The sequence below is a fragment of the Somniosus microcephalus genome, unplaced genomic scaffold (assembly GCF_052327205.1).
Source record: "Somniosus microcephalus isolate GS21.2 unplaced genomic scaffold, FLI_Smic_1.0 unresolved_chr6, whole genome shotgun sequence".
NCBI classification, from domain to species: Eukaryota; Metazoa; Chordata; class Chondrichthyes; order Squaliformes; family Somniosidae; genus Somniosus; species Somniosus microcephalus.
In genome coordinates this window covers 12,500,979-12,517,075 of record NW_028225184.1, presented here as the reverse complement: position 1 = coordinate 12,517,075, position 16,097 = coordinate 12,500,979, and the positions used below count along the sequence as shown (strand labels likewise).

The window sequence follows — 16,097 nt, the reverse complement described above, 5'->3', positions numbered from 1 at the left end:
ACTCTGTATCTAACCCCGTGCTGTACCTGCCCTGGGAGTGTTTGATGGGACAGTGTAGAGGGAGCTTTACTCTGTATCTAACCCGTGCTGTACCTGTCCTGGGAGTGTTTGATGGGACAGTGTAGAGGGAGCTTTACTCTGTATCTAACCCCGTGCTGTACCTGCCCTGGGAGTGTTTGATGGGACAGTGTAGCGCGAGCTTTACTCTGTATCTAACCCCGTGCTGTACCTGCCCTGGGAGTGTTTGATGGGACAGTGTAGAGGGAGCTTTACTCTGTATCTAACCCCGTGCTGTACCTGCCCTGGGAGTGTTTGATGGGACAGTGTAGAGGGAGCTTTACTCTGTATCTAACCCCGTGCTGTACCTGCCCCGGGAGTGTTTGATGGGACAGTGTAGAGGGAGCTTTACTCTGTATCTAACCCCGTGCTGTACCTGCCCTGGGAGTGTTTGATGGGACAGTGCAGAGGGAGCTTTACTCTGTATCTAACCCCGTGCTGTACCTGCCCTGGGAGTGTTTGATGGGACAGTGTAGAGGGAGCTTTACTCTGTATCTAACCCCGTGCTGGACCTGCCCTGGGAGTGTTTGATGGGACAGTGTAGAGGGAGCTTTACTCTGTATCTAACCCGTGTTGTACCTGCCCTGGGAGTGTTTGATGGGACAGTGTAGAGGGAGCTTTACTCTGTATCTAACCCGTGCTGTACCTGCCCTGGGAGTGTTTGATGGGACAGTGTAGAGGGAGCTTTACTCTGTATCTAACCCGTGCTGTACCTGTCCTGGGAGTGTTTGATGGGACAGTGTAGAGGGAGCTTTACTCTGTATCTAACCCGTGCTGTACCTGCCCTGGGAGTGTTTGATGGGGGCAGTGTAGAGGGAGCTTTACTCTGTATCTAACCCGTGCTGTGCCTGCCCTGGGAGTGTTTGATGGGACAGTGTAGAGGGAGCTTTACTCTGTATCTAACCCCGTGCTGTACCTGTCCTGGGAGTGTTTGATGGGACAGTGTAGAGGGAGCTTTACTCTGTATCTAACCCGTGCTGTACCTGCCCTGGGAGTGTTTGATGGGACAGTGTAGAGGGACCTTTACTCTGTATCTAACCCGTGCTGTACCTGCCCTGGGAGTGTTTGATGGGACAGTGTAGAGGGAACTTTAATCTGTATCTAACCCCGTGCTGTACCTGCCCTGGGAGTGTTTGACGGGACAGTGTAGAGGGAGCTTTACTCTGTATCTAACCCCGTGCTGTACCTGCCCTGGGAGTGTTTGATGGGACAGTGTAGAGGGAACTTTACTCTGTATCTAACCCCGTGCTGTACCTGCCCTGGGAGTGTTTGATGGGACAGTGTAGAGGGAGCTTTACTCTGTATCTCACCCCGTGCTGTACCTGCCCTGGGAGTGTTTGATGGGACAGCGTAGAGGGAGCTTTACTCTGTATCTAACCCGTGCTGTACCTGCCCTGGGAGTATTTGATGGGACAGTGCAGAGGGAGCTTTACTCTGTATCTAACCCGTGCTGTACCTGCCCTGGGAGTGTTTGATGGGACAGTGTAGAGGGAGCTTTACTCTGTATCTAACCCGTGCTGTACCTGCCCTGGGAGTGTTTGATGGGACAGTGTAGAGGGAGCTTTACTCTGTATCTAACCCGTGCTGCAGCTGCCCTGGGAGTGTTTGATGGGACAGTGTAGAGGGAGCTTTACTCTGTATCTAACCCCGTGCTGTACCTGCCCTGGGAATGTTTGATGGGACAGTGTAGAGGGAGCTTTACTCTGTATCTAACCCGTGCTGTACCTGCCCTGGGAGTGTTTGATGGGACAGTGTAGAGGGAGCTTTACTCTGTATCTAACCCCGTGCTGTACCTGCCCTGGGAATGTTTGATGGGACAGTGTAGAGGGAGCTTTACTCTGTATCTAACCCGTGCTGTACCTGCCCTGGGAGTGTTTGATGGGACAGTGTAGAGGGAGCTTTACTCTGTATCTAACCCCATGCTGTACCTGCCCTGGGAGTGTTTGATGGGACAGTGTAGAGGGAGCTTTACTCTGTATCTAACCCGTGCTGTCCCTGCCCTGGGAGTGTTTGATGGGACAGTGTAGAGGGAGCTTTTGTCTGTATCTAACCCATGCTGTACCTGCCCTGGGAGTGTTTGATGGGACAGTGTAGAGGGAGCTTTACTCTGTATCTAACCCGTGCTGTACCTGCCCTGGGAGTGTTTGATGGGACAGTGTAGAGGGAGCTTTACTCTGTATCTAACCCCGTGCTGTACCTGCCCTGGGAGTGTTTGATGGGACAGTGTCGAGGGAGCTTTACTCTGTATCTAACCCCGTGCTGTACCTGCCCTGGGAGTGTTTGGTGGGACAGTGTTGAGGGAGCTTTACTCTGTATCTAACCCCGTGCTGTACCTGCCCTGGGAGTGTTTGATGGGACAGTGTCGAGGGAGCTTTACTCTGTATCTAACCCCGTGCTGTACCTGCCCTGGGAGTGTTTGATGGGACAGTGTAGAGGGAGCTTTACTCTGTATCTAACCCGTGCTGTACCTGCCCTGGGAGTGTTTGATGGGACAGTGTAGAGGGAGCTTTACTCTGTATCTAACTCCGTGCTGTACCTGCCCTGGGAGTGTTTGATGGGACAGTGTAGAGGGAGCTTTACTCTGTATCTAACCATGTGCTGTACCTGCCCTGGGAGTGTTTGATGGGACAGTGTAGAGGGAGCTTTACTCTGTATCTAACCCGTGCTGTACCTGCCCTGGGAGTGTTTGATGGGACAGTGTAGAGTCATAGAGTAATACAGCACGGATAGAGGCCCTTCGGCCCATCGTGTCCGCGCCGGCCATCAAGCCCTGTCTAATCTAATCCCATATTCCAGCATTTGGCCCGTAGCCTTGTATGGCATTTCAAGTGCACATCCAAATGCTTCTTAAATGTTGTAGAGGGAGCTTTACTCTGTATCTAACCCGTGCAGTACCTGCCCTGGGAGTGTTTGATGGGACAGTGTAGAGGGAGCTTTACTCTGTATCTAACCCGTGCAGTACCTGCCCTGGGAGTGTTTGATGGGACAGTGCAGAGGGAGCTTTGGACCCTAAGGGATCGGGCAGGAAAGTGGAGTTGAGGTCGATGATCAGCCATGATCCCATTGAATGGCGGAACAGGCTCGAGGGGCTGAATGGCCGACTCCTGCTCCTCATTCTTCTGGTCTTATGTTCTTAAAACATTCTCCAAGAAATGACATATAAACCTAGAAGATAGGAGCAGGAGTAGGCCATTCGGCCCCTCGAGCCTGCTCCGCCATTCAATGAGATCATGGCTGATCATCCAAACTCAGTACCCTGTCCCTGCCTTCTCCCCATATCCCTTGATCCCTTTAGCCTTAAGAAATATATCCAACTCCTCCTTGAATATATTCAATGAATTGGCCTCTACTGCCTTCTGTGGTAGAGAATTCCACAGGTTCACCACTCTCTGGGTGAAGAAATTCCTCCTCATCTCAGTCCTAAATGGCTTACCCCTTATCCTTAGACTGTGACCCCTGGTTCTGGACTCCCCCGCCATCAGGAACATCCTTCCTGCATCTAGTCTGTCCAGTCCTGTTAGAATTTTATAAGTTTCAATGAGATCCCCTCTCATTCTTCTAAACTCCAGCGAGTATAAGCCCAATTGACCCAATCTCTCCTCATACGTCATTCCTGCCATCCCAGGTATCAGTCTGGTGAATCTTCGCTGCACTCCCTCCATGGCAAGAACATCCTTCCTCAGAGAAGGCGACCAAAACTGCACACAGTACTCAAGGTGTGGTCTCACCAAGGCCCTGTACAACTGCAGCAAGACATCCTTGCTCCTGTACTCGAATCCTCTCGCTACAAAGGCCAACATACCATTTGCCTTCTTAACCGCCTGCAGCACCTGCATGCTTACCTTCCGCGACTGGTGCACAAGGACACCCAGGTCTCGTTGCACTTCCCCTTCTCCCAATCTATTGCCGTTCAGATAATCTGAATTCAAGGGGGTAGGGGAGGTGGGTGGGGATGGAACCTGAGATCTTTGTGTGGGAAAATAAAACTCGTGGGATGTTTGTATTTGAATTGAGTGATGTGCTTCTTTCTGTTGTGTTCCTTTTGCAGGCAGCTTGTCGAGCAGTCCCGATGACACCGAGGAAGGCCGGGAGACCTCGTCTGGCATAGAGGTGGAAGCATCCGACCTGAGCTTGAGCCTGACCGGGGACGAGCATATGGCGGAGGAGGGGGGCGAGCGGGACCGGGGCAGTACCAGGGACGGGAGCAGGCGGGAGGCGGAGAAGGACAGCTCGGAGGAGCGGGACTCGGACTCCCTGGAGGACACCGGCACTTACTCCATCGCAGACGAGGAGGAGGAAGAGGAGGAAGAGGAAGAGGAGGAGGAGGAAGAGGAGAGGAAGATGGAGGACGGCAGCCCCGCGACGCCCGCCCGGCGCCGCCGGGTGCCCAAGCGCGGCAACGCCGCAGGCAACGGGCGGGAGCGCGACTCGTCCGAGGAGGAGGCCGCCCTGGAGCGCTGGGTCAACTCCGAGGTGGAGGCCCTCCCTCCGCCCAACTGGTGTGCGGCCCCCGCCCTCTGCGCCCGGGAGATCGGCCGCGACCCGCGGGCCTTCATGTACCGGGCCTGCGGGGCCCGCGCCTTTGTGGAGCGCCTGCGCCTCCAGCACGGGCTGGAGCGCCACACGGGCTGCGTCAACACCCTGCACTTCAACCGGCGCGGCACCTGGCTGGCGAGCGGCAGCGATGACCTGAAGGTGGTCGTCTGGGACTGGGCCCGGCGCAAGCCCGCCCTGGAGTTTGACAGCGGCCACAAGAGCAATGTCTTTCAGGTGAGTCGACCTCCCACTCAGTTGGCGACCGCGGTGAGCCACGGTCGCTCTGCCTATGTAAACGTGTCACGGTGTGGCGGCGAGGGGCGGGTCCTGGGTCTCCTTAGTCATACTCATAGATTTATACAGCACAGAAGATAGGAGCAGGAGTAGGCCATTCGGCCCCTCGAGCCTGCTCCGCCATTCAATGCGATCATGGCTGATCATCCAAATTCAGTACCCTGTCCCTGCCTTCTCCCCATATCCCTTTAGCCTTAAGAAATATATCCAACTCCTTCTTGAATATATTTACTGAATTGGCCTCAACTGCCTTCTGTGGTAGAGAATTCCACAGGTTCACCACTCTCTGGGTGAAGAAATTCCTCCTCATCTCAGTCCTAAATGGCTTACCCCTTATCCTTAGACTGTGACCCCATGTTCTGGACTCCCCCGCCATCGGGAACATCCTTCCTGCATCTAGTCTGTCCAGGCCTGTTAGTATTTTATAAGTTTCAATGAGATCCCCTCTCATTCTTCTAAACTTCAGCGAGTATAAGCCCAATCTCTCCGCATATGTCATTCCTGCCATCCCAGGTATCAGCCTGGTGAATCTTCGCTGAACTCCTTCCATGGCAAGAACATCCTTCCTCAGATAAGGCGACCAAAACTGCACACAATACTCAAGGTGTGGTCTCACCAAGGCCCTGTACAACTGCAGCAAGACATCCTTGTTCCTGTACTCGAATCCTCTCGCTACGAAGGCCAACATACCATTTGCCTTCTTAACCGCCTGCTGCACCTGCATGCTTACCTTCAGCGACTGGCGCACAAGGACACCCAGGTCTCGTTGCACTTTTGAAGAAGGGTCCAACCCGAAATGTCAACTCAAATTTCTCTCCACGGATGTTGCCTGACCTGCTGAGTTTTTCCAGCATTTTCTGTTGTTATCTCGTTGCACTTCCCCTTTTCCCAATTTATTGCCGTTCAGATAATAATCTGTCTTCCTGTTTTTGCCACCAAAGTGGATAACCTCGCATTTATCCACATTATACTGCATCTGCCCAATCACCCAACCTGTCCAAATCGTACTGGAGTTTCTCGGCATCCTCCTCACAGCACACACGCCCACCCAGCTTTGTCTCGTCTGCAAACTTGGAGATATTACATCTAGTTCCCTCATCCAGATCATTAATATATATTGTGAATAGCTGGGGTCCGAGCACCGATCCCTGCGGTACCCCACTAGTCACTGCCTGCCACTCGGAAACAGACCCATTTATTCCAACTCTTTGCTTCCTGTCTGCCAACCAGTTCTCTATCCAAGACAGTACCTTACCCCCAATCCCATGTGCTTTAACTTTACACGCTAACCTCTTATGCGGGACCTTATCGAAAGCCTTCTGGAAGCCCTGAAGGACCACACCCGCTGGTTCTCTCTTATCTATTCTACCAGTTACATCCTCAAAAAATTCCAGTAGATTAGTCAAGCATGATTTACCTTTTGTAACTCCATGTTGACTTTGTCCGATCCTGGACAAGAATCACTAGATTGATCCCTGGGATGGGAGGGCTGTCAAATGAGAGACTACAGAATGTGACAGTACAAAGGGACCTGGGGGTCCTTGTACATAAGAACATAAGAAATAGGAGCAGGAGTAGGCCATACGGCCCCTCGGGCCTGCTCCGCCATTCAATAGGATCATGGCTGATCTGAACCTAGACTCACGTCCACTTCCCTGCCCTCTCCCCGTAACCCCTAATTCCCTTATCTGCTAGGAAACTGTCTATCTCCATTTTAAATCTATTTAATGTCTCAGCTTCCACAGCTCCCTGGGGTAGCAAATTCCATAGATTTACTACCCTCTGAGTGAAGAAGTTTCTCCTCATCTCAGTTTTGAAAGGGCAGCCCCTTATTCTAAGGTTATGCCCCCTAGTTCTAGTCTCACCCATCAGTGGAAACATCCTCACCGCATCCACCCGATCAAGCCCCCTCACAATCTTATATGTTTCGATAAGATCGCCTCTCATTCTTCTGAACTCCAATGAGTAGAGGCTCAACCTTTCCTCATAACGTCAACCCCCTCATCTCCGGAATCAACCGAGTGAACCTTCTCTGAACCGCCTCGAGAGCAAGTATATCTTTTCTTCAATATGGAAACCAAAACTGTACGCAGTATTCCAGGTGTGGCCTCACCAATACCCTGTATAACTGCAGCAAGACTTCCCTGTTTTTATACTCCATCCCCCTTGCAATAAAAGCCAAGATTCCATTGGCCTTCCTGATCACCTGCTGCACCTGCATACTAACCTTCTGTGTTTCATGCACCAGGACCCCCAGATCCCTTTGTACTGTAGCACTTTGCAGTTTCGCTCCATTTAGATAATAACTTGCTCTTTGATTTTTTTCCTGCCAAAGTGCATAACCTCACACTTTCCAACAAATCTCTGCCCACTCACTTAGCCTGTCTATGTCCTTTTGCAGGTTTTTTATTATGTCCTTCCTCACTCACTGCTTTCCCGCCCATCAAACACAAAAAGTTAGCATGCAGGTACAGCAAGTAATTCGAACACAGGAATTAGGAGCGGGAGGAGGCCACTCGGCCCCTCGAGCCTGCTCCGCCATTCAATAAGATCGCGGCTGATCTGATTGCTCCACATTCCCGCCTATCCCCCGATAACTTTTCACCCCCCTTGCTTACCAAGAATCTATCTACCTCTGTCTTAAAAAATATTCAAAGACTCTGCTTCCCCCGCCCTCTAAGGAAGAGTTCCAAAGACTCGTGACCCTCTGTGAGAAAACATCTCTCTCTCTCTTAAATGGGCGACCTCTTATTTTTGAACAGTGACCCCCCCCCCCCGCCAGTTCGAGATCCTCTCCACAGCCACCCTGTCCCAGACCCCTCGGGATCTTATATGTTTCAATCAAGTCACCTCTTACTCTTCTAAACTCCAGCGGATACAAGCCTAGCCTGTCCAACCTTTCCTCATAAGACAGCCCGCCCATTCCAGCTATTGGTCGAGTAAACCTTCTCTGAACTGCTTCCAACGCATTTACATCCTTCCTTAACTAAGGAGACCAATACTGTACACAGTACTCCAGATGTGGTCTCACCAACGCCCTGTATAACTGAAGCATAACCTCCCTACTTTTGTATTCCATCCCCCTCGCAATAAACAATAACATTCTATTAGCTTTCCTAATTACTTGCTGTACCTGCATACTAACCTTTTGCGCTTCATGCACTAGGACACCCAGATCCCTCTGCGTCTCAGAGCTCTGCAATCGCACACCATTTCGATAATATGCTTCTTTTTTTATTCTTCCTGCCAAAAGGGACAACTTCACATTGTACTCCATTTGCCAGATCTTTGCCCACTCACTTATCTATATCCCTTTGTAGCCTCCTTATGTCCTCTTCACAATTTACTTTCCTACCTATCTTTGTGTCAACGGCAAATTGATCAACCATACCTTCGGTCCCTTCATCCAAGCCATTTATATAAATTGTAAAAAGTTGAGGCCCCAGCACTGATCTCTGTGGCACACATCTTGCCAATCAGAAAATGACCCATTTATGCCTACTCTCTGTTTCCTGTTAGCTAGCCAATCTTCTATCCATGCCAATATGTTACCCCCCCCTACACCATGCGCTTTTATTTTCCACAATAACCTTTGGCACCTTATCAAATGCCTTCTGGAAATCTAAGTACAGTACATCCACCGCTTCCCCTTTATCCGCAGCGCATGTTACTTCCTCAAAGAATGAACCCTAACCTTAGGAAGGCTAATGGAATGTTGACCTTTATTGCAAGGGGTATGGAGTATATAAAAGAAGGGAAGTTCTGCTACAACTGTACAGGGTTTGGTGAGACCACACCTTGAGTACTGTGTACAGTTTTGGTCTCCATACTTCAGGAATAAAAGGGTCTTTTTCCGAGTGGCAGGCAGTGACTAGTGGGGTACCGCAGGGATCGGTGCTAGGACCCCAGCTATTCACAATACATATTAATGATCTAGATGAGGGAACTAGATGTAATATCTCCAAGTTTGCAGACGACACAAAGCTGGGTGGGCGTGTGTGCTGTGAGGAGGATGCCGAGAAACTCCAGGATGATTTGGACAGGTTGGGTGATTGGGCAGATGCAGTATAATGTGGATAAATGCGAGGTTATCCACTTTGGTAGCAGAAACAGGAAGGCAGATTATTATCTGAACGGCAATAGATTGGGAGAAGGGGAAGTGCAACGAGACCTGGGTGTCCTTGTGCACCAGTCGCTGAAGGTAAGCATGCAGGTGCAGCAGGCGGTTAAGAAGGCAAATGGTATGTTGGCCTTCGTAGCGAGAGGGTTCGAGTACAGGAGCAAGGATGTCTTGCTGCAGTTGTACAGGGCCTTGGTGAGACCACACCTTGAGTATTGTGTGCAGTTTTGGTCGCCTTATCTGAGGAAGGATGTTCTTGCCATGGAAGGAGTTCAGCGAAGATTCACCAGACTGATACCTGGGATGGCAGGAATGACGTATGAGGAGAGATTGGGTCGATTGGGCTTATATTCGCTGGAGTTTAGAAGAATGAGAGGGGATCTCATTGAAACTTATAAAATACTAACAGGACTGGACAGACTAGATGCAGGAAGGATGTTCCCGATGGTCGGGGAGTCCAGAACCAGGGGTCACAGTCTAAGGATAAGGGGTAAGCCATTTAGGACAGAAATGAGGAGGAATTTCTTCACCCAGAGAGTGGTGAACCTGTGGGATTCTCTACCACAGAAGGCAGTGGAGGCCAATTCATTAAATATATTCAAGAAAGAGTTGGATATATTTCTTAAGGCGAAAGGGATCAAGGGATATGGGGAGAAGGCAGGGACAGGGCACTGAATTTGGATGATCAGCCATGATCGCATTGAATGGCGGAGCGGGCTCGAGGGGCCGAATGGCCTACTCCTGCTCCTGGTTTTTATGAGAGACTGTGTAGACTGGGCCTATACTCTGGAGTTCAGAAGAATGAGAGGTGAACTCATTGCAACATGTAAGATTCTGAGGGGGATTGACAGGGTGGCTGCTGAGGGGCTGTTTCCCCCTGGCTGGGAAGTCTAGACCTAGAAGAACAACAACTTGTATTTATGTAGCGCCTTGAACGTAGTAAAACATCCAAAGGTGCTTCACAGGAGTGTTCGAAGACACAAAATCTGACACGGAGCCACACCAGGAGATATTAGGACAGGTGACCAAAAGCTGGGTCAAAGAGGGAGGTTTTAAGGAGCGTCTTAAAGGAGGAGAGAGAGGCGGAGAGGTTTAGGGAGGGAATTCCAGAGCTCAGGGCCCAGGCAGCTGAAGGCACGGCCGCCAATGGTGGAGCGATGGAAATCGGGGGATGCTCAAGAGGGCAGAATTGGAGGAGCGCAGAGATCTCGGAGGGTTGTGGGGCTGGAGGAGGTTACAGAGATAGGGAGGGTTGTAGGGGCTGGAGGAGGTTACAGAGATAGGGAGGGGTGTAGGGGCTGGAGGAGGTTACAGGGATAGGGAGGGTTGTAGGGGCTGGAGGAGGTTACAGAGATAGGGAGTGGTGTAGGGGCTGGAGGAGGTTACAGAGATAGGGAGGGGTGTCGGGGCTGGAGGAGGTTACAGAGATAGGGAGGGGTGTAGGGGCTGGAGGAGGTTACAGAGATAGGGAGGGGTGTAGGGGCTGGAGGAAGTTACAGAGATAGGGAGGGGTGTAGGGGCTGGAGGAGGTTACAGAGATAGGGAGGGTTGTAGGGGCTGGAGGAGGTTACAGAGATAGGGAGCGGTGTAGGGGCTGGAGGAGATTACAGGGATAGGGAGGGTTGTAGGGGCTGGAGGAGGTTACAGAGATAGGGAGGGGTGTAGGGGGCTGGAGGAGGTTACAGAGATAGGGAGGGTGTAGGGACTGGAGGAGGTTAGAGATAGGGAGGGGTGTAGGGCTGGAGGAGTTTACAGAGATAGGGAGGGTTGTAGGGGCTGGAGGAGGTTACAGAGATAGGGAGGGTTGTAGGGGGCTGGAGGAGGTTACAGAGATAGGGAGGGGTGTAGGGGCTGGAGGAGGTTACAGAGATAGGGAGTGGTGTAGGGGCTGGAGGAGTTTACAGAGATAGGGAGGGTTGTGTGGCTGGAGGAGGTTACAGAGATAGGGAGGGGTGTAGTGGCTGGAGGAGGTTACAGAGATAGGGGGGGTTGTAGGGGCTGGAGGAGGTTACAGAGATAGGGAGGGGTGTCGTGGCTGGAGGAGGTTACAGAGATAGGGAGGGGTGTAGGGCTGGAGGAGGTTACAGAGATAGGGAGGGGTGTAGGGGCTGGAGGAGGTTACAGAGATAGGGAGGGGTGTAGTGGCTGGAGGAGGTTACAGAGATAGGGAGGGTTGTAGGGGCTGGAGGAGGTTACAGAGATAGGGAGGGGTGTAGTGGCTGGAGGAGGTTACAGCGATAGGGAGGGTTGTAGGGGCTGGAGGAGGTTACAGAGATGGGGAGTGGTGTAGGGCTGGAGGAGGTTACAGAGATAGGGAGGGGCGTAGGGGCTGGAGGAGGTTACAGAGATAGGGAGGGGTGTAGGGGCTGGAGGAGGTTACAGAGATAGGGAGGGGTGTAGGGGCTGGAGGAGGTTACAGAGATGGGGAGGGGTGTAGGGCTGGAGGAGGTTACAGAGATAGGGAGGGGGTGTCGGGTCTGGAGGAGGTTACAGAGATGGGGAGGGTTGTAGGGCTGGAGGAGGTTACAGAGATAGGGAGGGGTGTCGGGGCTGGAGGAGGTTACAGAGATAGGGAGGGGTGTAGGGGCTGGAGGAGGTTACAGAGATAGGGAGGGGTGTAGGGGCTGGAGGAGGTTACAGAGATAGGGAGGGGGTGTCGGGTCTGGAGGAGGTTACAGAGATGGGGAGGGTTGTAGGGCTGGAGGAGGTTACAGAGATAGGGAGGGGGTGTCGGGTCTGGAGGAGGTTACAGAGATGGGGAGGGGTGTAGGGGCTGGAGGAGGTTACAGAGATAGGGAGGGGTGTAGGGGCTGGAGGAGGTTACAGAGATGGGGAGTGGTGTTGTGGCTGGAGGAGGTTACAGAGATAGGGAGAGGTGTAGGGCCATGGAGGGATTTGAAAACGAGGATGAGAATGTTAAAATCGAGGCATTGCTTAACCGGGAACCAATGTGGGTCAGCGAGCACAGGGGGCCGATGGGTGAACGGGACGAGTTAGGACACGGGGGGGAGGGGCAGCAGAGATTTGGATGACCTCAAGATTACGTAGGCTGGTACGTGGGAGGCCGGCCAGGAGTACGTCGGAATTGTCAAGTCTGGAGGTGACAAAGGCGCGGACGACGGTTTCAGCAGCGGATGAGCTGAGGGAAGGGCGGAGACGGGCGATGTTACGGAGGTGGAAATGCTGCGGATATGTGGTCGGAAGCTCATTTCAGGGTCAAATGTGACATCAAGGTGGTTCAGCCTCAGACAGATGTCAGGGAGAGGGATGGAGTCGTTGGCTGGGGGACGGAGTTTGTGACGAGGACCTTCAGTCTTCCCAATATTTAGTTGGAGAGAATTTCTGCTGATCCAGGACTGCATGTCGGACAAGCAGCCTGACAATTTAGGGGGCACGGTCTCGGGATGAGGGGTCGGTCATTTTGGACTGAGATGAGGAGGAATTTCTTCACACAGAGGGTGGTAAATCTTCGGCATTCTCTGTCCCAGAGGGCTGTGGAGGCTCAGTCGATCTCGAGACCGAGATCGATAGATTTTTGAACACTGAAGGACTAAGGGAATCAAGGGAAAGTGGATTTGAGGTGGAAGATCATCCATGATCGCACAGAATGGCGGAGCAGGCTAGAGGGACCAAATGGCCCCCTCCTGCTCCTAATTCTTATGTATTTATGTACAGAGTCACTGTTTATTCAGCAGGGTAAGGCTCACTCACTGTGTAACTGTACAGAGTCACTGTTTATTCAGCAGGGTAAGGCTCACTCACTGTGTAACTGTACAGAGTCACTGTTTATTCAGCAGGGTAAGGCTCACTCACTGTGTAACTGTACAGAGTCACTGTTTATTCAGCAGGGTAAGGCTCACTCACTGTGTAACTGTACAGAGTCACTGTTTATTCAGCAGGGTAAGGCTCACTCACTGTGTAACTGTACAGAGTCACTGTTTATTCAGCAGGGTAAGGCTCACTCACTGTGTAACTGTACAGAGTCACTGTTTATTCAGCAGCGTAAGGCTCACTCACTGTGTAACTGTACAGAGTCACTGTTTATTCAGCAGCGTAAGGCTCACTCACTGTGTAACTGTACAGAGTCACTGTTTATTCAGCAGGGTAAGGCTCACTCACTGTGTAACTGTACAGAGTCACTGTTTATTCAGCAGGGTAAGGCTCACTCACTGTGTAACTGTACAGAGTCACTGTTTATTCAGGGTAAGGGTCCCTCAATTTTCAATTCAATTCAAATCGCTTTATTGGCATGACAAGTTACATCTTATGTTGCCAAAGCATCGAAAAACATTCATGTTTGTTCACAAAAATACAGATCTATCCATACAGTGTATAAACAGGTATATCCCTGAGTGTATAAATATACTTTCATATGATTTATATATACTCTTTTCTTATATTTAGTGGTTGTCCCTCTGTTTATGGCAAGCTGTAACATAGTGTGCCGCTAAGGTTACACAATTTCTCTCTTCCCCTAGTAGGTATGGGAGTTTTTGGTCGTCATTCAAATTTCTGAATTCAGGGCATATTTTTGTGAATTTTGGGTAGAAATTCTCCCTGATGCCCTGATATTTTCTGCAAGCTGTGAGGAAGTGCATCTCTGTCTCCACCACTCCCTGACTGCAGTGAGAGCATATCCTGTCCTCTCTTGGTAGCCGGGTCTGCCTGTGTCTACCTTTTTCGATCGCCAGGCTATGTTCACTAAGTCTGTACATTGTCAAGGTTTTTCTCAGTTTGCTATCCTTTACCATGGTCAGGTAATCAGCCATGTTGTATTGTCTGTTTAGGGCCAAGTAGCAATTGAGTTTGTTTTGGGTTTTTGTTGTTTCTGCCCAATATGACATATTTTTCCTTTTGCTTAGCGACGATTGTGTTGGGTCGAATTCTTTGTGTTACGCTGTCACTGTCCTGGGGCTGGTTATTGTTAGTAGTGTTAGTAGTTACTTCACTGAGTCCCAGGACTAGTTGACTGAGGGTATTCTTCTTTATGGTCCTCTCTTGGCATTTCAGGGCTTCGTAATGATAGCATTGGGGGTTGCTCATTTCTAGGTGTTTCCAAAATTTGGTGGCTCTTTTTTGGATAGTGATTATTAATGGATATTGGCCTAGTTCTGCCCTGCATGCATTGTTTACGGTTTTCCTTTGAGCCCGGATACTTTTACAGAATTCTGCATGTAGGATCTCAATTGGGTGTTTGTCCCATTTTGCAAATTCTTGTTGTGGTTAGCGGTCCCCATACCTCACTGCCATAGAGTGCAATTGGTTCAATTTACTGATTTGAAAATTTTGAGCCAAATGCTAATTGGGATTTCTATTTGGATTGATTTTTTTAATGGCATAGAAAGCCCTTCTTGCTTTCTCTTTCAGTTCATTCACAGCCAGTTTGAAATTTCCCGTAGAACTGATTTTTAAGCCCAAGTATGTGTAGTTTAGTGGTTTGTTCAATTTTGGTTGTTCCTAGTGTGAAATTTATTTTGGGTCCCTGATGTTTGGATCTTTGCTGGAACACAAGGACTTTGGTTTTTTGGGGATTTATTGTCAGGGCCCAAGCCTGGCAGTACGACTCCAGCAGATCCAGGTTCTGCTGTAGACCCTCCTTAGTTGGTGACAGCAGAACCAGGTCGTCTGCACTCACTGTTTAACACTGTACAGAGTCACTGTTTATTCTGGGTAAGGGTCACTCACGGTAACTGTACAGAGTCACTGTTTATTCAGGGTAAGGGTCACTCACTGTGATTAGGGGCAGGCAATTGGAGGAGAGCCGGGATTGTTGGTTAACACTGTTAGTTCTGTGTCTGTTCCCGTGAGGCGGGTTTTCAGGAGGTATTTTGCTGTTTTGTCAATTGACAGTCTCTCTCTCTCTCTCTCTGTCTCTGTCTCTGTCTCTGTCTCTCTGTCTCTCTCTGTCTCTCTCTGTCTCTCTCTCTCTCTGGCGTCTCTCTCTGTCTCTCTCTGTCTCTCTCTCTCTCTCTCTCTCTCTGTCTCTCTCTCTCTCTCTCTGTCTCTCTCTCTCTCTCTCTCTCTCTCTCTCTCTCTCTCTCTCTCGTCTCTGTCTCTCTCTCTCTCTTTTTGTCTCTCTGTCTCTCTCTGTCTCTGTCTCTCTCTGTCTCTCTCTGTCTCTCTCTGTCTCTCTCTGTCTCTCTCTGTCTCTCTCTCTCGCTCTCTCTCGCTCTCTCTCGCTCTCTCTCGCTCTCTCTCGCTCTCTCTCTCGCTCTCTCTCGCTCTCTCTCTCGCTCTCTCTCGCTCTCTCTCGCTCTCTCTGGCTCTCTCTGTCTCTCTCTGTCGCTCTCTCTCTCGCTGTCTCTCTGTCTCTTCTCTCTCTCTCTCTGTCTCTGTCTCTCTCTCTCTCTCTCTCTCTCTCTCTCTCTGTCCCTCTCTCTCTCTGTCCCTCTCTCTCTCTCTCTGTCTCTCGTCCTCCAGGCTAAGTTCTTGCCCAACAGCGGGGACTCGACATTGGCCATGTGCGCCCGCGATGGCCAGATTCGCATCGCCGAGCTGTCCGCACACAGAATGCTGCAAGTCCACCAAACGTGTGGCCCAGCACAAGGGATCGGCTCACAAGGTGGGTGCTGCTCCTCCGTGGAAACCCTCGCCCCTCTCCTTTCCCTCCCCCCGCACGCCCCCCCCCTCCGCCCCCGCCCCCCACCAATCTTCAATCCCCCAACCCCCGGGTCTGTCTCCCAGACGTTGTGTGCCACCCCTGCCCGAGCCCAGAAGGCCAATTTCAGCGCGATATTCGCCCATGGGGTGAAGCGCGGCCGGGTCTTCCCCACTTCCTGCTCGTCCATGGTAGGTGGTGGGGTGGGAGGAGCATGGAGGGAGGGAAGGGGCTGGGGAGGGAGGAGATGGAGGGAGTCCCTGATTGACATGATTGTTCTCTCTTGGTCGGTAAGCTCGGTTGGAGCGGAGGAGGAGGGAGGGGAGGGGGAGTGGAGAGCGGAGGAGGAGGTGGGGGTGGGGAGCGGAGGGGAGGGGGGGGTGGGGAGCGGAGGGGAGGCGGGGGTGTGAGAGCGGAGGGGAGGGGGGTGTGGAGAGCGGATGGGAGGGGGGTGGGGAGCGGAGGGGGGTGCGGGAGCGGAGGGGGGTGGGG

The 16,097-nt window shown here is 51.4% G+C and overlaps 1 protein-coding gene across 1 annotated transcript in view; it reads left to right on the top strand.

The window, feature by feature from the left end:
• Positions 1 to 15,784, top strand: part of dcaf8 (DDB1 and CUL4 associated factor 8) — a 28,808-nt gene extending 13,024 nt beyond the window's left edge. The window contains 3 exon segments of the mRNA XM_085978195.1: positions 4,106 to 4,827; positions 15,428 to 15,511; positions 15,513 to 15,784. Of these exon segments, the coding sequence (XP_085834321.1) occupies positions 4,106 to 4,827; positions 15,428 to 15,511; positions 15,513 to 15,758 (1,052 nt within the window). The 3' untranslated portion in view covers positions 15,759 to 15,784.
• The last annotated feature ends 313 nt before the right edge of the window (positions 15,785 to 16,097 follow it).